The sequence below is a fragment of the Ambystoma mexicanum genome, chromosome 11 (genome assembly GCF_040938575.1).
Source record: "Ambystoma mexicanum isolate Mex_15411 chromosome 11, UKY_AmexF1_1, whole genome shotgun sequence".
In the NCBI taxonomy this organism is placed as follows: Eukaryota; Metazoa; Chordata; class Amphibia; order Caudata; family Ambystomatidae; genus Ambystoma; species Ambystoma mexicanum.
In genome coordinates this window covers 1,414,032,492-1,414,055,740 of record NC_090934.1, presented here as the reverse complement: position 1 = coordinate 1,414,055,740, position 23,249 = coordinate 1,414,032,492, and the positions used below count along the sequence as shown (strand labels likewise).

The 23,249-nt window shown below is 43.2% G+C and overlaps 1 protein-coding gene across 2 annotated transcripts in view; it reads left to right on the top strand.

Annotated features, from left to right (window-relative positions):
* The window catches only part of ARRDC4 (arrestin domain containing 4), a 204,741-nt gene that overhangs the window by 91,881 nt on the left and 89,611 nt on the right, over positions 1 to 23,249 (top strand). For both annotated transcript variants that reach the window (XR_011279849.1, XM_069625058.1), the window contains one exon: positions 4,122 to 4,224. Coding sequence is in view for 1 of the 2 variants with exons in the window: in XM_069625058.1 (XP_069481159.1) it covers positions 4,122 to 4,224 (103 nt within the window). In the remaining variant the exon portion in view is untranslated. Of the gene's footprint in view, positions 1 to 4,121; positions 4,225 to 23,249 lie in introns of those variants that run through there.

Below are 23,249 nucleotides of genomic sequence, written 5' to 3'. Positions count from 1 at the left end.
TATGGACAATCTGTGGTTCAGGTTTGTTTAAATTCTGATGGAACTTTGTCAAGAAGGATTCCGATGTACAGGGGAGTCAGACAAGTGTGCCTTTTAGCCCCTTGTCTTTTTAACCTGTACATGTCGGATGTGGGGGAATATTTACTCCCTGTGGCACCAGCCCCACCTAATTTAATCAGTTGAGAGTAATTTGGCTAAATTATGCCAACAACTTTCTTATTTTTGACACCACTGAAATAGGTCTGCAAAGGCTATTAAATGCCTTTGGAATTTTTTTTTGTGATGGGCCATTCCCTTAAGATTAATGTTAAAAAAGACCAAAATTATGCACAACACACGGAAGAAAGATTGTCTGGTTTTAAATGGAGAGTTGCTAATGAGATTGTGGACAGCTTTATTTATTTAGGTGTTCCTATCACTTCAAGATCTAGTATAATACAAAAGTAAGAGAATGGCTTAAAACTCGTGCCTTAGCTTTGGTAAATTGATTGGTTCGGGGAGATGCCCGATTTGGTAAGTTTTCCCCATCACTTGTAATGAGATTCTATGAGGGGAAAATCTTGCCGAAAATTCTCTATGGAATTGAAGTGTATTTTTGGAGGATGTTAAAGATTTTAGCACAAATATAATGTATATTTTGGCATGAAGTGTTAAAAATACAGAAAGCTGTGCCCCTGGTTGCGGTACAGTATTAATTGGGTGTAAATTCCCTAACCAACAGAGCGCAATGGAGATCTTTAGCATTTTTTGGGAAAAATGATCTGTCCATTGGCCGATTCTCTGTATCATGATTTGGAGAAGACCATCTCTAGTAGAAAAGCTCCTTTTTAAAACTGAAATAACTTATTTTTTCATAAAAATGTTGACTCAGTTGAATGTTACTACAGACGATCTTGTGCAGAATCCAGTAAAGGGGAAATTGCATTTATATCAACAAGCTTGCATTCATACAATGGAACAAATGCATGCCTATGATTCTTTGAGCCATTTGCAGAAGGATCACAAAAAGCGAGGAGTGTTAGCTCTTTATTTATCAATTTATCCTAAGCAATCAATTTGGTGCTCTTTTACGATGCTCTGCTGGAATTTGGTTTGTACTAAACAGATAATGTTACAATATGATCTATGTGCTAAGAGTACAGCTAATTGTCGATTCTGTGGTAATGGGGAGCAAGTGGAAGATCTTAAGCATTTAGTCATGCCCTATGCTGCGTTCAGGTAAATGTTCAGTGTATTTTAAAACATTTCAGGATAGGTGTCCTGCTAATGGGGGAGTAGATATCTGGCATGATTGCTTATCAGGAAGAACTACCTCTACAGTCTTGTCAGTTGTTGGCTTTATTGTCAGTTTAGCTTTGAATTACATTTGAAGAGATATTGTGTAATTTATCAGCATTCACTTATGAAATATGAAATGTTTGGTTTTATTTTGTTTTCATGTCTTAATTCTATGTATTTCAATTTTGTAAAACTGATTGAATCAGATTGTTTTTTTAATTAAGTGTTTGTTAAAAGCTTTATTGCCAATAACAATAAGAGTGATGATGCATGGATTTTATTTTAATAGGAAGCCTCTGGCCTCATTACAAGTTTGCTGGTCCGGTAACTACGGTACCGGCAAGCTTGCCAGTACTGTAGTTACCGAAACGGCAAACTAAGAGTTCTGCTTGCAGGTGCCTTTTCGCCTGCCAGGTGCATCCGGCTTCCCCATTCCCATTGAGCCCTATGGGGAAGAATATTTTCCGGCATCCTGGAATGGGCAGTTACCGATTCGCCAGGGTTGGAATACCCGGTAATTGCCCATTCCAGAGTGCCGGGAAAGAAACATCTTCGTCGGCAGCCGTTTTACTGGCTATGCTACCGCCAGAGTCGTAATGAGGCCCTCTGTTTTATGCTATATTGAAAACTGAAGTGTGTTGACTTGAAGTTTGATAAATCCCAACCACTGGCATTGCTCTGGGTATGCCCTCTGGGTATGCCCTCCAAGGCATTGTTTTCAGCCTACAGTGCTATTACAATTTATGAAGAACAGAATTTTCAAGTCACCTTCTAGCGCACCTAAAGTTAATGCTAACTATAGGTTAAATGATGTTCCAAAAATCCAGAAAATTCAATTCAAATTCATTGATTAGATATAAACATGCCTAAAAGAAAACAAAACGAAACAAAAAAAACATATATATAACAATGTGTTTTTATAACTGATGTGCATCTCTAGCACTGTTTATACATTTGCAGTCTCAAATCCAATTGATAGCGAATTGGTCTTTGGTCGACAGTGTTTTTATTTTGATAAAGGTAATTTGGGTGCTGCTTGGTGGTGACTAGTAACACTCAGACTGCCGAGTGTGTCACAATTTATGAAGAACAGAATTTTCAAGTCACCTTCTAGCGCACCTAAAGTTAACGCTAACTATAGGTTAAATGATGTTCCAAAAATCATGTTTGTTGTATCATGAGGCTTTTTTATTCCAAAAATGATCCTCCAAAAATTGTTCTTAAATAGTAGTGCCCTCTACACGTGTTTCACCAAATCTTTTGGCTCATCAGGAGGGATTTATAACACAAAATTCAATTCAAATTATATTGATTAGATATAAACATGCCTAAAAGAAAACAAAACAAAAAAATCATATATATAACTGATGTGCATCTCTAGCACTGTGAAAGAAAAGGAACAATATTTGTATCACAAAAATAAAAGGGCAATACTATTTAAGAACAATTTTTGGAGGATCATTTTTGGAATAAAAAAGCCTTATGATACAACAAACATGATTTTTGGAACATCATTTAACCTATAGTTAGCGTTAACTTTAGGTGCGCTAGAAGGTGACTTGAAAATTCTGTTCTTCATAAATTGTGACACACTCGGCAGTCTGAGTGTTACTAGTCACCACCAAGCAGCACCCAAATTACCTTTATCAAAATAAAAACTCTGTCAACCAAAGACCAATTCGCTATCAATTGTATTTGAAACTGCAAATGTATAAACTACAGTGCTATTACACATGGGGAAAGACCATATGAAACTCAGGTGTTCTCTCACTCAAAAAGGTGTAGTCCTGCTTTATTACCTCCTAGGTCAAATCCCTTGTGCACGAGACAATAAATGACCCAAGCCATGTTCTGGCCTCATTGCGCAACATCAGTGAGGTGTAGATTGGGTTCAGAATCCTCCCATCTATAACTCAAAAGGTTTGTTTAATCTGTATTCAAGTCAGATTGTAAAGCATGCAGATTCTGGGAGCGTATAAGAACATATTTCAGTTAAACTAATGTAGTTATTGCAAGTATCATGTATGATTAGAACATGTAATCCCTTCCAATTTTTTGTCACAAGCCTGTAATAATTATCTATTTGATTAAGACCTCTAATTTCTTTTTTTGCATTTGCATACCTTTTACAAATTCTAAACACGTCCACACATCAAAGCCATTATGTTTTATGGAAACATTTAGCACCCATTGGTATGTTTGCATTTAATGGTGCCATGTTCTAGTCTCCAATTGTTCTCATTGTGTTTTCACATGTAGCTTTAAAATGGTTCCCATTTTTAACACGTGTTAATTTTGAGACTTTTCCCAGTATCACTTTCCAAAAAAGGAATTGTGTCCTCTTTTACTGGTTAACCCTAGCTTTCATCTTAATTATCTGTTAGATTATTATTATGAATGACAGAACTATAAAAATACAGTTCAAAGTCAAAATGGGTCCAGGAAAAAAGTCACTAAGCATTTCAAATATTCTTTGTCGGAATCGAGCACCTCCTCTTCTGAAGAAAAAAACAATGCTATATTGTATACATTTACAAGAAGTCCTAAAGTATTGGTCATCTGCTGCACAGTGGGGTTTAGAATGTATTTATATAAGAAATAGTGTTTTCAACCTGTGTCACACGTTTCAACTTTTCTGACTTTAACAATGCAGAAATCTTTTCTGCTCCTCTCTTGATTGTAAGAGGCCCTTGTTAGGAGGCATGACCTGGAAACATTCTTTTTTAATATATATTGACAGGTTAGGTTTTCATTGCTTCTTTAATTGCAACTGTTCCAAATTGTGCATAAAACATTGTTGCATGTGGTGCTTGAACAAAAACGTTGTATACCTACTTCCTTAGACTCCGGTTTCAAGATGCAAGGAGAAGACAGTTGGATGTTCCTTTTTTGCATCAGGTCCAGTTTCTCTGAGTGCCAAAATTGAGCGGAAGGGATACTGCAATGGTGAGTTTACGCTTTATTATTACTGTTCTCTATTTGCTTATGTAAATATAAAAATTAGAATTTTTGAATTTTTTAGGTGACATTGGCTATTGATCGACAATACCTGAACCAACCTCCTATAAAAGCACTTTTTATTTGAAAACGGTTTAAGAACAACTTGTGAAAATGCTTTTCGCGGATCCTTTGTTAGGCACTGATTTACACCATATTAACGGGGCACTCACTAACCACAACAACAAATCACCTGTTACAACTGGATAACAAAGACCACAATTGTCTTAACACCCAAAAACGAGTTCTTAAATTTGCTCCTTTGGGGAGTGATTTCTTTTTTTCTTTATTTTTTTGTATTTTATTTTTAACTGTGGGAATTGAAGGACAAACCGAAAAATGATGTCTCGATTCCTGTCACACGTTGCAGTAATAGATTTAACAAAACTCCTCAACCTGACATACAGTGGTACACTTCAGAACTGCAGAATGTGCTTTCAGTAGTGAAGGCAAATATTGCTACATTCTCACAGGAATTCCGTTGCCAAAATATTTATTGTTTTGTTCCTTCAAAACAGTTTGAAAGAATCTCTGTAAAATGTCTCCCTATAGAGGAAAATTGGATACATTAGTTTTTTTGGGGGGAGGAGGTCAAGGCGTTGAAGTTTGATATTTGTACAATATATCCTCTTGTTTGCAATTGCGAATTACTTCACTTTAACCAAATTATGGAGTGTCCTTTAAATTCAATGCATGGTGCTAACCAGCACTTCAATAAACGTGTCAAAGTCAAGATACTAAGGCTACTGTTTGAATTAGGCTGATATTTTCCAAGAATTACCACTTGGGTTTACTGCATACAGTATCCATTGGAGTAGAAGTTGTTGGTAAACAAATATGGCATGAAGAACTTCTGAAAAACTCCATGCACGATTGTCTTTGTTTTTCTAGACAAGGTATGGATAATGGACATTTTTTTCATTGTAGTCTTTTCTTGATCAGATTGGAAGAAGCTTAGTACGTAGGCATCAGAGATGAGGTATCCCCATGCAGAAGGTTTTGTAATTTATTTTTTCTGAAGTGAAAAGATGCGCTTGTACTTCAGATAACTTACAAGAAAGTCTCTGGACTTTTTTACCCCCTCCAAGCCCCACAAGCTACAGTGCACAGAAAAACGTAATAGGTTCAAGATGGTGTGTTTTCTGTTCCAGCCAGACATAATATATGCATCAGTGTGCAAAACAGAGCGTGCTCTTCATTCTTTTGCATGTTCATACAACAGCTTTAAAGAGTCAGGTTGCCTATTAAGTGTGTTGCATCATCCTTGCAGTTCCAGACATTTAACACGTTTGGTATCGGGCATATTGAGCCATTGAAGTTGCAGCAGTCAGAAACATGTGGTTTCCCTTTGATATCCTGGCACTGCCTTTAAGTTGCAGCAGTCAGAAACATGTGGTTTCCCTTGGACATTCTGGCACTGCCTTTACAGTTCCCAGATTTAGGCTAAATCTTGAAAATAGAACCCAGAAGGATGGCGCACACTCTTCGGGTGCCACTATTACCCGTTTGCTGTGGGTCTTTCAGAATGATAAATGCGTCCTCACCAACTGTAAATGCAGCTTGCCTTCAGCAGCCTCAGGTTTCGAGAGCTTTGCACGTGATGAGCTTGCAGTTGAGAGACTACTTCTTGTGAAGGTCCCTCAACCTCAAGAGCCTTGAGGTACAGAGGTCTGTGCATTGCCATCAATAGAGCCTCTGGTTGGTGCACAGGAACTCTTGGAGCACCTGATGAAAACAGCAGTCCATGAAAGCCCATACCCATGCCTGATCCATGTAATTAAAAATCTACAGTGGAAGGTGTTAGACATCTTTCATATCCAAAATCCGACATTACAAGTCTCTAGGCAAAAGACCACTTGAATGCCATCTGTACTTCTAAAGGCCACCACTCCACCAGAGCAAGGATGGGGTACAGAAACTGACTGGAGTGATGTCTTTCAATGGTCCCCAGACTGTATGCCTTACGGGATCTTTCCCTCAGATAATTTGCTATCAATCGTGGTATGTGATAAAACTACGTCAGTACCTCCCACTTAGACACTATCATGTTTGAAACTACCTAACAAAAGAATTTGACACTTAGTTTCCCTGGCAATGGAACCCTTTTGTTGTGCAAGTCTCTTTTAAATACAAGCACAATGTTAGTTATAAAAAATATACCAAATCAGATCAACTATTCCTGTTCTCAGTGGTAAGGAACCACTGTCCATCATCCTCATCAATCCAACCCCTGAACAAGGAGTGCAAACTACTTGAAGATGTACTAAATTGGTGCCAATGGCAGCTTCCCATTGCTAGTGTAAATATCATCAGCTCTGTTGCTGAGAACTAACAGATCCCTCTGGGATTTGGTCAAACATGCAGTGTGCTTGCTCGCTTTTAGGGGAGGGGTTCAGGTGTGCGGCTGGAAGCCCAGTAAGGGGGGTGTTTCCCCCATCAATGTGAGATCACTAGGTCTTGGACCAACGTGCAGAATCTGTTTGTCAGAATGAAGGGTTTGATATTTTAATCAATACTTTGCAAGAATAGATACAATTTCCTGGTGCGTCTCCCACTGTAACAGTGATCTGTCACTGCCAACACAATGCTCTTCACCATCCTGCAGCCATGACACCTCCTTTTTAGGTTAAGGTGCTGCATATTGAAAGTGAGAGTCCCCCAAAAGACAGTTAAACTCTACAATGAGAGGCAATCATGTACGCACCCCAGCAGGGAATGAGACCAAGACCAAGTGCGGATGAGATATAAAAGGCTTTATCTAAATCAATATAGGGCATGCAAAGGACTCTGCAAACTTCGAGAGCGCTCTGTCTGACAGTAGCAAAGACAGTCATATTTATTACAAAAATATGTCATGAATTAGATAAGCTATGGGGGCACATAATCGTGGAGATTGGGTGGTGAAGACTAGCTACTATGTACAATGTAGGAGCGGCGCTCCATGATTGGCGGAGGTCCACGTGGTGGTATCGCTGGGTGCTTGGGTCACCTGGGCTCATCGGGGTGGAGTATCCGGTCACAAGCTGTTCATGTGGATACACGGCTGCTGCACTAACATTTTGCCCTTGTGGCCACACATACACATTCATCACTAATTTCTATGTCAATTTAACCTGCAAATCCTAGAACTCGTTAATGTAATACCATAAAAGAGACAGAGCGTGAGGTAGTATACAACTCTGGGCTTCCTTAATACATCATCATAAAACCACTGTAACAGAGGACCCAGTATCATGATTCCAGGTGTCTTGTCAGGGGGCACGGGTTAGGATTCCATTTTGTTAGATGTAGTAAGAGACTGGTTTACGGTATGTTAGTACAAGAGTGAATAACTGCCTCTATGGTCAGTCTAGGTTAGGGTGAACTGAAATACCATTAGGTCAGAGGGGCACATAGCGGGTGCCTCAAAAGGCGGTGGGCTGTGGGGCCGTGCTGCTCATAATTCTTCTTCTTAACCAGGACATGGCGGTACACAGAGATTTTATGGTGGTGTCAGGGGGCATGGGGACGGGAATGCGTGGTGCAGGCTAAACAGGAATGCAGGGGGGTGTAGCTGTATTATTCCATCAGTAAACCAGGGACCTTCAAGCCTCAGCCGGGCCTTGGAGGGAAGAGCGTGGGAGTTGAATACGTGGCTCGCTAGGAGGAGGGGGAGATGGCCTTGTAGTTTTTCGCGGGTCTACATTTATCAAGTAGCATGCACATCATTGTAGAGACAGAAAACTGAGGTATGTCAGTACACTTACAGGTTTACATATGTACATTCATCTACGGGTATATCGTACTTATACACACTAGTTTACACTTCTTCGTGGTTTATGAATACTGTATTTACAGAATCAAATAAAAAAGCTTTTGTTAACATCACAGCATTCACAGTTCTTCATTTAGTTGCGGGAACACATGGGGAAAGCTAGCATACAACGTGAGGTAGAATGAGGTTGGTATATACGTACAAATTACAATGTTACACTTATACTTGGACTGATGTACATTCTTGAGGGTGAACAATTTCTTCAAACGACATCTCATGTGCCAACAGGTGGGGTGTTACTTTAAATGGCTTGTATCTGTTACAACACTTAAAATTGTGTCTTGCAACCTTTGGTTGGTGACAATAGGTTCGGACATACGTATGTTGGACAACTTTACATGTAAGTGTTCTGGGGTAAGAGAGGGTCGCTCTATTTTAATATGAACATTCGTTTCAATATGAACAATCAACGTTATAAGTTTTGAGTCTCCTCGCGAATGGTTTAGCAGCATGGTTGAGACTGGGTGGCACATGAGTTCAACATTCATGTCTGACACTTCAAACGGAGAGCAGGGTAGGGGACTAGGCACAATATGTATCATGTGTGGGGGTCTACAGGGGATCAAGACATGTTTATAGGGACAGCATTGTTCTTTCCCAGGCCTCAACTTAAGCTCCGGTCACCGTCAGGGCAATGATGTACCTCGGAAGGTAAATGATACAGTGTTTGTTCGATTACTTGTTTGTGCCTATTTGCTCATGAAGAAAGACCTTCAGTGGATCCGCCATGGGTAGGAGGCTGGGGGAAGTGCATGCTCGCTGTGCACGATCAAGTGGGGGAGAGCTGCAGTTCTGCAAGCTGCTTGTTCCACAGAGGCCTGAATTAGTGTACTCAAAATGGAGTCTAAGTATATTACAAAATCGAGTCTATATCATGCTACAAGGTGAGCCGTGCAGCCTCATGCGTCGGCCAGCAGCCATCCTGCATCCCGGGCCCAGGCGCATGGGGGGCTGCCGATGAGTCATAAGCCTCACGTGAGAGAGGGGTGTAGGGGGGGCAGGGGGTCTAAAAGACCTTTCCTCCCATAGAATATTTTAGGAATCCACACTCCACTGTCAATCTTTTCCGTTCCTTGTTTCATCATGAAAAACCTCCCTACAGCCACTAGGAGGGCCGAACTGATGATCAGGGGGAGGGGGCACAAGGCTCTTCAGAAGGAGTACAATGAATGCTTTTGATAGAAAATGTCAGCATAGAGCCCATGGATCTATGTGAAAATATTGCATCCGTTACTGCGAATGTGAAAATGCTGAATTATTTTTTTCTTTTACCCATTTCATGGCATATATATGTGCCCCACCCACCCACACAATCCCCCGTAACCTCCCATCTTTCTTTACTTGCCATTTCCCCACATATATATTTTCCCGGGAGGATAGCTCGGCCGGCAACGTGTTCGCCTTGGAAACACGACGACACGAAACGACACAGGTTCGATCCCCGGGTCCGCGCTTAGAAACCTCTGGGTATTTAAGCACGTTATAAATACGCAACTAAGACAACAATTACACGACTAAAAAAAAGAATTCCTGTAACAGCGCCTCGATACCCGCGGGCTGTGTGAGCGCTTTAAAAATAAAATAAATATATATGCATTGAAATGGGGCTTTTAAAATTCGGCATTTTCGAATTTGAAGTGGTGGTCTGCGATATTTTCACTGCACGAGGGCTCGGCATACAAAAGTTTGAATACCACCTCCCTGCAGAGTTGCAGCATCACTCTGATACATTTGACAAACTCTTTCCTCTGCCTCAATGTGCCTTGCGCTTAATGGGTAAATGTCCCAGTAGGCTGCTGAGCATGTTGGAGAGAGGTTTGAGACGTCTCTCAGCCTGCCAACCAACATACTAAGCAAGGTGAAACAGCCAACTGCTGTCATAAAATTTCAAGCAACCCTTCCTCTGAAGCAAACGTTCTTGGCTTCCACAACCCTTAGCAGGCAGCTCATGATAATGTCTTTCGTTTCAGACTGCCCTTTCCCTCCTCTGCCAAATTGCAGATGCTTTTTGTGCTACTCATGGGAAGCGATGAATCTGTTTGAGAGAGAGCGAGAGGAGAGAGAAATGGATAATGGGATTGAAGGTAACATGAAAGGTCCACTCCTTCCTTTCCCCAAACTAACCGATTCCACTCTTAAGATCTTCTTCTACTACCTTACCACCCCTAGCCCCACCATAGACCCAGCCATTACCGTATCAACACTAACTGAGCCACGACTAAGCTCGCCTCTTAAGTTCTATTGCATTTCCCACATCAGAACTAACCAGACCAAAAGCCCTATAGTGTATGAAATCTTGGGCTCTTGCAAACGGATAACCTACTCCCAGGTTTCTTCCGCCAAACCGATAGAAAGAAGATTGGCACTCAGGAGCCGGGTACTTCGGACCTGAACCCATGGACACCACAGATTTCACATCGATTTCTCCCACTGTCTTGCTAATGAACGCCCACCCATCTTTTTTTAATTTTTCATAGAGCCACACACAGCAGGGCCACCAACAGTGGCGTAAGGGAGACACGACCACTTAAATTATATTTTAGCTTGGTATTTTCAGTAACAGTGAAGGATGGGGCTTTGGTTTTGCCTTTTGATTCTGCTCCATTCATGGAGGCAGCAATAGCTTTGCATTTAAAAGCCTCAATTTGAGATATTTCTGCCTCCCACTTTGAACAACAAACCTTTTGATTGCAACCAAAAGTTATTTTAAAGGTATTCTGCTCTTGTATACCTGGGCTACCGAAATCTGTTTTTGTGTTATTCGGAGCCGCAAGTATCTAAAGACTCGACCTGTTTGAATTCCTCTCTGTCAAGATAAAAGGATTGCTTAATGCTGCTTTTGTACCAAAAATCTTAATTTTAAGCTTCTGAGTGTTTGTACATAATATCTTCATGTTACAATACTCTTCTGTTATAGTGAGCAATTTGTGGAAGTTTACACCATTGGTATGAACTTGTAGACCAATACTTTGTTCAATGCTACTGTGTTCACTGAGATGTAATCTATATGGGAAGAGGTGCCACCAGCACAATACGTTGCTTGCAGAGGAGTATCTAGAGCAGAATCCCTATAGGCCACACAGAAACCATGGATTCTGACCCAGAACAGATGCCTAGGTGAACATAGTATTGCTGTGTGTCAGGGTTCCCCAGAGCTTTCTGCTCAGAAGGAGGGTCAGGTTGTTCAAGGTAGGGATGAGGCACAGGGGGTATTGTATTGTTTATTTATAAAGCACTTATTCACAAAAACGAGTGCTTCAAAGCGTGCCAAGACGGGAGGGGAGCATGGGATACAATCATTCATAAGGCCTTGGAAATGTCTGCATGATATACAATAATAAGCATACTAGGCCTGACATTTCTGCTCATTCAAGTGCATCACCAGGTGGTAAGGGGGGAGAGTGGGTACAATCATAACAAATGACAATAATTTAAGTGCGAGATCTGAAGTTAGGATAGGAGGGAATAAAAGCAGGTTATTGTGCCTTTATAATGTGCCACTAACACACATGTTTCAGGTGCACACTGCAAAGGGGGTGGGGCAAGGGAACAGACAGACAATGAGCTTGCTACCTATTGATTCTGAGTCTGTAGTGTGGGGCTCTTGGGTTAGTCTTCTTCCTTAACCTACTTGCAGGAACCTGGTGTCATGCCAGTCCAAGATGGATTTAGTGGCATGCAGCACTGATTGGCTGGAGGATTTTGCGATGCGGTTTGAAATCTTGTAAAAGATTCTAAACTGCCTTTCATTCAGACTACAGCTAGAGCAGGTCACAGCAGTCACAGCTCCAATAAAATTACAGAAGACCCAAAGAAGATTTAAAGATTGTAACCAGAGAAGGCAGAGGGCAAGCAGGAAGTTAAAGGAAACCCAGCAGCTCACTGAGATAAGTGATTTTTTCAGATTTGAACTTATGATAAGATAGGTTATTTATAACGTGCTTAATACCCTGAGGTTTCTAAGCGAGGACCTGGGGATCGAACCTCTGTTGCAGTCCCCGAGCTATTCTCCCGAGACCGAGATTTTATGGAAAATTCTGTTTAAAGAAAAACTTGTTAAGAAGCCAGATGTATAATAGTTAGCCTGGAAAGGTTGTTGGCTATTGTGTTGAAAACAAAGTTCCCAGTGTTACCAGCGAACAGTTAACATAAGTTTATTTTGCTTAAAAAAAGTACAGAAGAAAGTAGTGTTCTTTGGCAGTAACTAACATGTGCTTGCTAACATAATTAACTACTGCGCGAGATATGCGATAACTTAATTAACCTTGTCGCGCAAAGAAGGTCAATTTTTGTTTATTCAGGCGCCTGTGTAGCTGGTAGTGCAATTGTGCTTACAGTTCTGTGCGGTTCTGTCTTCTGAAGGCCTTTTCGAGAAAAGGACCTTCCAATGTGGCCAACGTCACACGCTGATCCAAGAAGCCAGCACTAAAAGGAAAATAACGACATTCGGAGTAGATCCAAGAAGCGGCAATGTCGAGTGCTTTGATTCACACTTTGTGCGAAAATGCACGTGGGCATTTCTACAGCGAGTGACTTTTCTACAGAGAGTGACTTGACAGTAAGTGAGGCGCAATTGCGCGAGTTACACTCTGTTGTTTTTTTCATTTCCATAGTTCATTTTTATATATATGTTAAAGAAAAGAAGAAAGACATCAGTAGCCATAAAAGTTGACACATAGAGGGCTTTCAAGATTTTTAAAGATATACTGCAAGACTAGAATAACAAAGGTGACACAATAACCAAACAGAAGATTTCTTTAATTCAAAAGTCATTTTGAATAGCAGCAGAGAGCAAATCTCCAACACAAGTTATATATCAACCTTTCAGAAAATAAGCAAAGGCCACAGGTAGATGGGATTATCCTAGAGAGGGTATACAATACAGTCAGCCAGTGAGACAGTTGAGCACAAAGTATTAATAATTGTATGTGTTTCTTTGTAGGTCAGTCAAGCCGTTGTTCTCCTGAAGGAAAGTCAAATAGGAAGGGCTTTAAGCAAGACCTGTCTTTTATTATTTTCTCCACTTCCCCTTTCCCCTCAGGTTTGCCTGCTCAGCAATTTTAAGTATTGTTGGGTGAGCAGGTCTAGGGAGTCAGAAGGGCTAGCATCATCTACTCCCGCAGGAACAATGAGCTGGGACCTGATACTGTTTACTCTTTTTAGGTAATTTGTCATCATTTTCTTACTGTGGATTCCATCCCTCCTCAAAGTCGGTGATTAGCTTGTTATCTGTGACGAATCTAGCAATATCGTCACTGATTCTCTGGAGGGAAGCTTCTCTGACGTGGCCAGGGAAAGGCAGAAGCTACCTGACTCTGACCCTGGGGACGACTATCTGTGGGAGGACTGCATAGGGTAGAATAGACTCCAGAGAGGCAGGAAAATACTGGATCAAAATAATCTTTCAGCTCTGTTTCTTAATGATGCCCATGTGCCTTTGCAACATATCTGTATGGCTTATTGTGACGTAGATGAAGAATTCCCAGGTTTTATTAGCCAACAACCTTATTCCCCCCTTTGTTAGTACTGAGGCAAGGAAGAGGGATGAGCAATGAGGATGACCAGAGCCGGTAAGCAAACGCTGCATTCTAGTCTTTGAAAAAGGGTAACCAATGATGTGCAGTTTAAAACTGACACAGCTGAACAGAATGAGAGAGACTGAGACTGCTGCTGAAAGCAGCTTGTGTGAACGCCGGTTGAGATACCGGAGGCGAGCAGACACTGGAAAGCAGTACAGAGGCTGACAAGAACGATGTGCAGAGAGACTCGGTCAGGAGAAGCTTGCAGCTATATTGCTATAGGCAGCTGGACTGCCAGAAGGAGAGGAAGGCAAAGCGGGAGCCAAACGGCCTATGGGACGCACTCCCAGTCAGCGAAACAAAGGGGAAGAAGATGGAAAGACGTGAGAAACCCCGAAGCCACCTGGTAAACCCAGGTAGAGCGAATGGGTTACCAGTGCGGGGAGAGCAAATACTGCATATCATCAAAGGCGGAAGAGAACCCAGTTAAAGTAATTGAAGGAACTGATACACATGCAAATATTTTAAGACTGGGTCGGTGACCCAATGCTGGGAAAGAGGAATGGCTACGAATGTGAGCAATTGATATTGATATTTTATTTCTATCGTGCTCGTACACAAGTGTTTCAGAGCGCGACAAGGCAAGGGAGGGGAATGCGAGAGAACAAAACAGCGATCTTACAAGGCCCAGTGACATTGAGAACGCACAAGTGCATGGGAGAGGGGGAGGGGAAAAGCGCATGGAAGGGGGAGAAGTGGAAAGTGCAAAGCAGAGGAGAAACAGATAAATAACAATAAATAAATAATAGAGGCAACAAACATTGGTAGTGCAGCCAGCAATTTGCAAGTGCTAGGTTTAAGGCAGCAGGTAGGGTAGGTCTGATAAGTGCAGGAAGAAAAAGGGGGGGCTGTATGGGTACAGATAGAGACCCCAGTGCAAGGGGTGGCCCGGAGGCAGTGCGGGAGGGTGGCAGGGCGAGCGAGTACCTGGGCCCGAGGACAGAGGGTGGCCAGGTGCATGTGCCAAGAGAGAACAGATCAGCAGGGGAGAGGGGGAGCAATTGCAGAAGAAAAGAGGAAGGTCTTGAGGTGCTTCTGGAACCGGAGATGGTTCTCCTCAGGTTTTAGAGTGGCAGGGAGGCTGTTCCAGAGGGAGGCCCCAGCCGAAGACCGAGATCTACCCTCAGCTTGTTTCTTTGGAAGACGACTGACCCTGAGGGAGTTGGAGGTAGAGGAGCGAAGAGCTCGGGAGGGGAGGTATTTGCAGAGGGATAGCTGAAGGTATTTTGGGCCCAGTCCCCAGAAAGCATTGTGGACAGTGCAGAGGATTTTGAATTTAATCCTTGCATCCACTGGGAGCCAATGGAGAGATTTCAGAGCTGGAGATATACGATCCAAGGGCTTGATGCCAAGGACAAGTCTTGCAGTCCTGTTCTGGATTAGTTGCAGAGGGTGGAGAGTAGAGGCAGGTAGATTTAGAAAGAGGCTGTTACAATAGTCCAAGCTAGAGAGAACCAGAGCTTGGGATACCATGAGCTTCTGGTGGAAGGAGAAGAAAGGCAGAGTACCTCTGAGGAGGTGCAGTAGGAAATTTGACTTTTTAGTGACCTCAGACATGTGGGCGGAGAAGGAAAGGGTGGAGTCAAAGATGACCCCGAGGTAGGAGGAAGGCCAAGGGAGGGCAGCCAGAGAGTGAGGGGAAAGAATGGTGAAGGAGTGCCGATGAGGAGGATCTCTGTTTTACTGGCATTCAGACAAAGAGCATTGGTGGCACACCAATCTTGAATGGCAGTTAGGCAATCAGAGATGAGAGAGGGAGAGGAGGTGGCGGAGGGCAGCCTGAAAATGAGTTGAGTGTTGTTAGCGTAGCACTCGAAATTTGAGCAGAAAGTGGCAATGCAGTGGGCGAGAGTTGCCAGGTATTGGTTGAAAAGCCAGGGCGAGAGGTTAGACCCCTGGGGAACACCACAGGTAGAGAGGAAGATAGATGAAAGGAAGGACCCAAGCAATGTTAAGAAATGGTCATTGAGCAATACTTGGAAAGAGGAGATACAAATACAATTTTTTTTAAAAGAGGGTCGATGACCCAATATTGGAAAGGCATCATTTCCTGGATAAAAGAGTGGGTGGAGAATGGAACAGCCCAGGCAGGATAATGAACCAGGCAAGCTGCGAGTCTGGGGCTCCCACCCATGAGAAGATATAAAAAGCCCTGGCAGGAGAGTAAACCAGGCATTGTGCAAATCTTGGATCCACACCCAAGAAACAAAATGTTCATATCCTGGCAGGAGAGCAAACCAGGAGTGAAAAGAGAAGTAAACTTGAAATTGTGGAACAGTGATAATGAATACAAAACGGAAGAGTCATACCCCTTTCAAGGATCAGTAATAAAGTCGCAATACGCTGGCAGGAGAGTACACCCGGAGCAGAAAGAGGAACAGTCAATGGAAAAGGGAAGAGCCATTTCCCTTTTTAGACTAATTGAAATACAGAGTGTGAGGAACTGAACATTCAAAGGAATTGTGTGTTTAAAGAAGATTCAAGGGAAAAATCCCCCCACCCCTTTTTGAATAACCTTGAACTGTGTTAAAATGTTGAATGGTGAAAATAAAAGGAACAAAGGGAAAGAGTTTTGTTCCTTGAAACTATAGAAGCATAAAAAGTGGTGGAAGTCGAGGGCGAAGTCGTCCCAGTAGTAGTGAAATATTATACAAAGAAAGATGCAGGGGAAGAGCCCCTTTGGAACAGTGGAACATTAGTTGACCCTTTTTTCAGCGGTACCAGACAGACAGTGGAATATGCGAAGATACATTGGGGAAGGGAGGACCCCTTCCTCTCGTGGACCTTGAATTCCTTTTCTTTTCTGCACCTTCAAACTTTGTTTAAAACTTTGAAAGAAAGCTACAAGTACATAGCTTGCAGAATCACCTTATACTCATTATATTTAGTTTAGCGTGTTAGGGCCAGTTTAGGGATTTGGACACTGGACGGAGGATTCTTTCTGGTTGAACATCCCGACAGACGTTCATTACTTTTGTTGAGGCAGGGAACCCCTCTGATCTAGGCACAGGGAGGATTTCCCCCAACACCTCCAACTATTATTTTGACAATAAAAGTCCTATTTCATATTGAAACTTATTACTGCCTTACTTTTGGTTCCTTACATATCCCATTCATTTTTTTTTTAATGCATTGTAACGAAGATTAAATGATGCATAAGAAAGCATAATTGTATTGATAGTTTTTTATTGTTCATGAACTGCCCACAAACCTCACCAGAGAGTACAGAAAGGAGAGAGTAAGGAGAAAAGGAAGATCCGCCTTCATAAATAAGCATACAAAAAACGGACTCTGGTGGATGGAAGAGCACACAATGCGAAATTACCATATGTTATTAGATTTCAGTTGCAGGTGCAGTACCAGTTAAATAACCCGCTCTAATGATCTGTTGAAAGTCACAAGTGAAGGCCTTGCAACATAAACCTCAATGGCACACAAAAAGAGCTGTTTTTTTCATTTTTTCTCAGTACTGGAGCAAAGGAGGCTGCAGGAAAAAGGTGAGCCGCAGCGTGGGGCAGCTAGCATTTTGCAGAACAGTTGTATATGCAAATTATGTATATTGGCAGGAGTAACTACCAAAAATGCTATCATAGCCCAGCACATTCCTCTACAGCCCTCCTACTGAATAAATACTCTACAAATATTGAAAAATCCTGGTTCTTTGCAGACTCGTGCTGCTGACAAGTGCTAAGAACCACAAGGATGTTCCTGCTGCTTAGATATGGGCTTTACAACCCGAAGGCGATCCGGGTTGGAGCATATATGTCAACTGTGGTTTAGTTGGTGGTGTTCAGAGTCCGGACATGGGCTGCAGGTAAGGATAAACAAATGATGTCATCTTTGATGTCCTGTGTTTTAGTCTTCGCAGTGCACGGTGGTGGCGCAAGTTATGGTTGCTTAGCTTACCATAACTGGCGAATTTCAGGGGGGTTTCGGTTTTACTTGTAAACATAACGTCCCTTTTAACAACGTTTTTCATTGACTTTCATAGGTTTTTATTAGTCCAACTTAACCATAACGTCCTTTTAACAAAGTTTTTTCAGTTAATTTCATGGGTTTTTACCAATGCGTGCTATGTTCCTACAACTTACTAATATCATACTACCCAATATAGCAATATTTGTGTCCAATGTACAGTGTCACCTTAAAACACTGCCCTTTCACACCTTCTAGAATCATTTTTAACACCTCTATACACTTTTTACAACTATTTCAAGTAGTTTTGCATCTGTAGACGTCTACGAATATCTCGTTGGGGACCTTCCGGACAGTGCCACACGACCATACGCTGACACCTAGCATTATGACGTGTCCGAGAACCTATCCGCACTTCACGATAAGATCTGTGCTTAGCGGACAGTTTTGAACTGCATTTTCTACTGATCTAGGAACTTTCAACTTTAAAATTTCCCTTCCACAGCTCCAACACCTATTCCTACTCATTATCCATTAACAATCTAGTACACAGTACATACATTTAGCAAAACTGTTATTTATCTTAAAATGGCATCAGCTAATGTCATCCGTCCTCCCCAAGAGCCACCACCGCTGCTGTAATCAAGGAGCATGAGAAACACTGCCCCTTACCTTAGAAATAACACACGTGCAACATTTTCCCCTGTCCACCTACCCACTCTATATTAGTGTTTGGTGCCTCTTCTCTCATTTCCTCTCCTGCCCAAAAAAAAATACATCAAAAAACAACAAAAGAAATTTTCCTTTAGGAACCACCTTTCACATTTAAAAAGTAGAACTAAAAAAAAAAACGTATAGACTCAAGATTTTCCAACATTTCCATTTGCATTTTGTGTTCTGCTAATGGGAATATTGTGGCCTTCATCCTCCGTTCCATTGACTGAATGGTGGATACCGGCCCGGCAGTCCAAGTTATCAGCCCAAGCGAAGCGAGGGTGGATAGCGAGGTCTCCGGACCATTACCCCCCCCCCCCCATTCCAGCCCCTGTAATGGGGTATGAAGGCCATTATCACCCTAGGTTCCCAAATAGTGGGAACCCAGGGTGCTAAAAAAAAGGATTTTTCTTCTTACAAAAATCCTTTTCCAAGATGGCCACCATGGAAAGGGAAGGCGGGGTTCCATACAGGGCCCCTCTTTGCTTTCCATGGAAGCCTGTAGAAGGCGAAAAGAGAGCCCTATGACCTTATTACCACAAGCACATTTTTCTTCCCTTTGAAATCTATCTCAATTTCGAATAACTTTACCACAAAGCCAGTGGTAGTTGGACATTGCCACTTTAACCCCATGTGCTGTCCCTCGTGGTCATGGCCAGTAGCTGGATTGTCCGTATCATGACCTTATTCCATGACCCAGACAATCTGGCCACTGCCCATGGCCACAGGCTACACCTCAGTCACCAAAGATATACCACTATTTTTTGTACCTACATTATGACACTTGTCAAAAAATAAAACACGGGCACATTTGCAAAACCATGCTTTCAGGTCCTTGCCAGTGCTCCTTATACAAGTTTGCTGGAAATCCACCCATGTTTTATTTTTTCAAAAGTGTCAAATGTATGCACATACAATCGTCATACAACCTAGCCCCCACTTGACAAAATCATTCAGACTTTACGAAAACATCTAGATCTATAATCTTTTTGCAAACCTTTGTGTAGATTTGTCAAATGGCACCACATTTTGTCATGATCCCTACCCCTGACCCCCACTGGCAAGTCAGCCTGCCAGGTAGGGCCAGGTTTCGGGGTTACATTACGGCCTTAAAATCTCAACCGAGACTCTCTTGGAGTCAGTCCTGGCGCCTTAGGCACCAGGCTCATAATCACTATGGAGAACACCTTTAGGTTGGGACTATTTTACTTGCAACTACTTTCTTGGGGGCTTCAGCCAACATGGAGGCACCCACATAGCTCAGTTCTAAAGAACTGAGCTATGTGGTATAGTGTTTAGGGTGTGGCTGGCCTGGGACTACTTTACTTGGACTACTTTACCTGAAGACTATTTAAACCACACCCAAACAGCAGAACACGGTTTGCGTTATTCTGCTGTTTGCAGCGTAACGCTCACCTTGTCCAGTTGGATCTCCAGTATTCTTGGATGCCAGCTATCCTTGGAACTGCGTACCTACAGAGATTGTTATTGGAATCCTACCTGTGAGTAGCATCCTGTCTCCAGCCCTTCGTCATCTCCTCATTCTGTATACCTGGGACATTCGATCCAGCGTACTCCATCATCTGGGCACTGCATGCTTCCCGGAATGCAGCAACCTGAAAAGAGGAGAGAGAAGAACAGCATTAGTGAGCGCATACTCACGGTTCCACTCGAACAACGAAAATCACAAGATTCTTACCGGATCAGTCGCCTCTTGTTCAGCATCATACCGGAACATCAGTGCAACTGGCAAAGAGCACCGTGGCCTACGAAGGAAGGGGAAAGACACAGGTTATCATACACAAGGCAAAACAGCGTGGCGCATTGCGCATTACTTACTGGACAGCATCGCGCCTTTATTTACCAGCTCGTGCTCAGCTCCGAACCGCACGAAAAATGCCAAAATCTCTTTGCATGCCTAAAGAGAGGAAATAAGACATTAATAACCATAAGGGGAAGGAAGGAAGGAAGGAAGGAAGGAAGGAAGGAAGGAAGGAAGGAAGGAAAGAACATAATATAATAAAAAGACCATAAAGCAGCAAGACCTACCTTAAAGACACTCAAAAGGGCTTGCACCAGTTAAGTAACTTGGTCGCTCACGCCCACACGAGACTATGCAGCCCTGCCACGAAGAGCAGGACGGAGAGCACACCTTTTAAGGAATTAAGGTGAGGAGAGGGCCAAGGGGAGGTTTTGAATCCAAGGGAGGTGGGCAGACACCCTACTAGAGACAGTTAAGTCTTGAATCCAGCTCTCCTGTATGTATTTCAGGCTCAACTTCCGTCGGAGGCACTACCCAGGGATCGGTCGAAAGGGTTTGAGGCGCATATCATCCAACCAGGGCTGAGTGGCGTCCCCGTGGCTACTAGGTGAGCGTAACAGAACGCGAAGCCTAAATAACATAATCCACCTGGGCGTCATGGAGATATCAGAAATTGACCAATTGGCTCAGTTGTTGGGGCAGTTATGTGCCGAAGTTCATTCAGCCAGGCAAGAAACCAATGCTCTCGGGAGGGATTTGATTGTTACTAAAGATCGTACCGATTAAATCAGTAGACAATTACTCCAATCACAGGCAGGACAAACCCCATTGCCTGGAAACATTCAGCCGGCACAAGCACCAATCTCATCAAACAGTCCAGTACAAATAACTCTCCCTGGGCAGTTCCTTTAGCTCCACCTGAATAATTCACGGGGCATCCCAGGAAGTATACTACGTTCATGAACCAGTGTCGTCTTCATTTTCTTTGCAGACCTGGTGCATTTCCCAATGACCAGGTGCGGGTTGATTTTGTTTTTGTCATGGGCGCTACTCCCGGAAGCAGACCCGTCTTCCACTACTCCGGACCCAGCAGACCCCTACAGGGGCCCTTTGGACCATGTCCTGGCGCCTTTGGCGCCAGGCTCATGAAGGGTTTCAGTCCCGGCGCCATAGGCGCCGGGCTCACATTGATAAACAGTGTAATAATCCTTGGGTGGACTTACCTGAGGCAGACCATGCTGCATATTTACCCAGAACAATCCAGTCTGGTTGAAGTCCCCAGCCATCAGGGCTGGGAGGAACTATTCCCTCCATTCAGGAACTTACCTGGGTGGAACCGGTGGAAGAACACACATTGGAAGCACTTCTCTGCTATTTAAACCACGCCCGATGGAAAACACGTGCTTCGCGTTATTCTGCAGCAGCAGCAGGACGCTCACCGAGTCGGCTCCTGCATTCCAGGTCCAGAGTCATCTTCAGCTTCCGCGCAGCAACCTGTGGATGAAGAAAGACACAGAACAATACTTACCAGATCCCGGAATCCAGTCACCGGCAAAACCTGCAAAGAATAAACATAAGGTTAGAAAAGTGCAACTCGCTCGCAGCCGCGCCCGCTTACCCGATCCATCCGTGATTGCAACGGAGCTAACCACGGCCTTCTCTTCGGCAGCTTCTCTGCACCTGAAAGGCAAAGGACATAATTAAAAAGGGGTTCGGGTGAAGGCAGTCGCATTCATCTTAACTTACCAGTTCTTGCACGCGCAGAAGCGGCCGCATCAACCTCAGCATCCCGGCACCTGAAAAACAGGAAAAAGACATTATTTGAGGTGCCATTAAAAGCGGCCAACGAACATTATACTTACGTGCATCGGCACGTGCAGTGGCAACGGATATAAAGCCTGCAGCATCCCGGCACCTGAAAACTAGAAAAAGGACATTATTAGAGGTGCCATTTAAAAGCAGCCAACGAACATTATACTTACGTGCATCGGCACGTGCAGCGGCAACGGAAAACTACGCCCACAGCATCCCGAGGCCTGAAACAAAGGAAAAGGGACATTATTGAGGTACCCATCTTTTAAAGCCTAAAGACTACAGTATACTTACAGGCATCCGCTCGTGCAGTAACGGCGGCATCGCTCTTCGGCATCCCAGCACCAGTGCCACAACTAAGGCCGCAAAAGACTTGAGCCTCAACACTGAACTCATCCAGTGACGTAACTGGAATCCACGCACCCCTTTACCAGACGCAGGTTGGAGAGCTCAGCATTTATACGCCTAAGGTGAGAGCTCGCCGAGACAAGTAGAAAGCTAGGCTGTGGGAGAAACTGGCGATTGGTGGGAGAAGGAATCCCTCAAACGGTGATTAACCCTTTTCCTTCCACCTGCAGAAAACTTACCCTGCAAGTCAGACATTCGATAAGAGGAAGCCCAGTCCTGAGAGTCGTCCGAGCTCTACGCTTCTCAATTGAAGAAACGATAGCAGCCCAGCCGAGATCAGCGCCTCTGTGGGAATCAGGTGAGCGTTAGTTTTGTCATATCTGAGCGGTAGTGCTGCGGATTGGTCGGTACTATTAGTAAGTCAAGATGATCCATTGTTACATGACTTTGGGGGGTTTCATATGAAAATGGAGAAACTCTTTGCTCGTCATACCCAAGGACAAGCATTAGACAACAAACTTGTATCACTCCGTCAAGGGAATCAAGACTTGTTGACGTATATAGCAACCTTTAATAGATTGGTCGTTGAAGCTGGGTGGCCTGAAAACAAAAGAACCATGCTATTTCCTCAAGGTCTACGGGGAGAATTGAAGGAGGTCCTAGCTTAGGTGGTTGACCCACCTAAAGACTGTCCTGAATTCATCAATCTGGTTGTGCAACTAGATCACAGACTACAAGACCGAAAGGCAGACCAGACTAGATTAGAAACTCGAGCTATGTATGTTCGGTCAAAGGACAATGCATCACGTGTATTGGAGAACACTGTAGAACTAATGCAAATCGGACATGTACGACCCCCATTAACAAAAACCAAAAGAGACAAGAGAAGGGCAACAGCAACTATGTTTATACTGCGGAAAATCAGGGCACTTCCTCAAAGAATGCCCAGTGAAACCTCCAAGGAGAATTGTAGGGGCCACAGAGAAGGAAGATAATAAGGAGTCGGAAAACTAACTAACAAGCTCGGCAA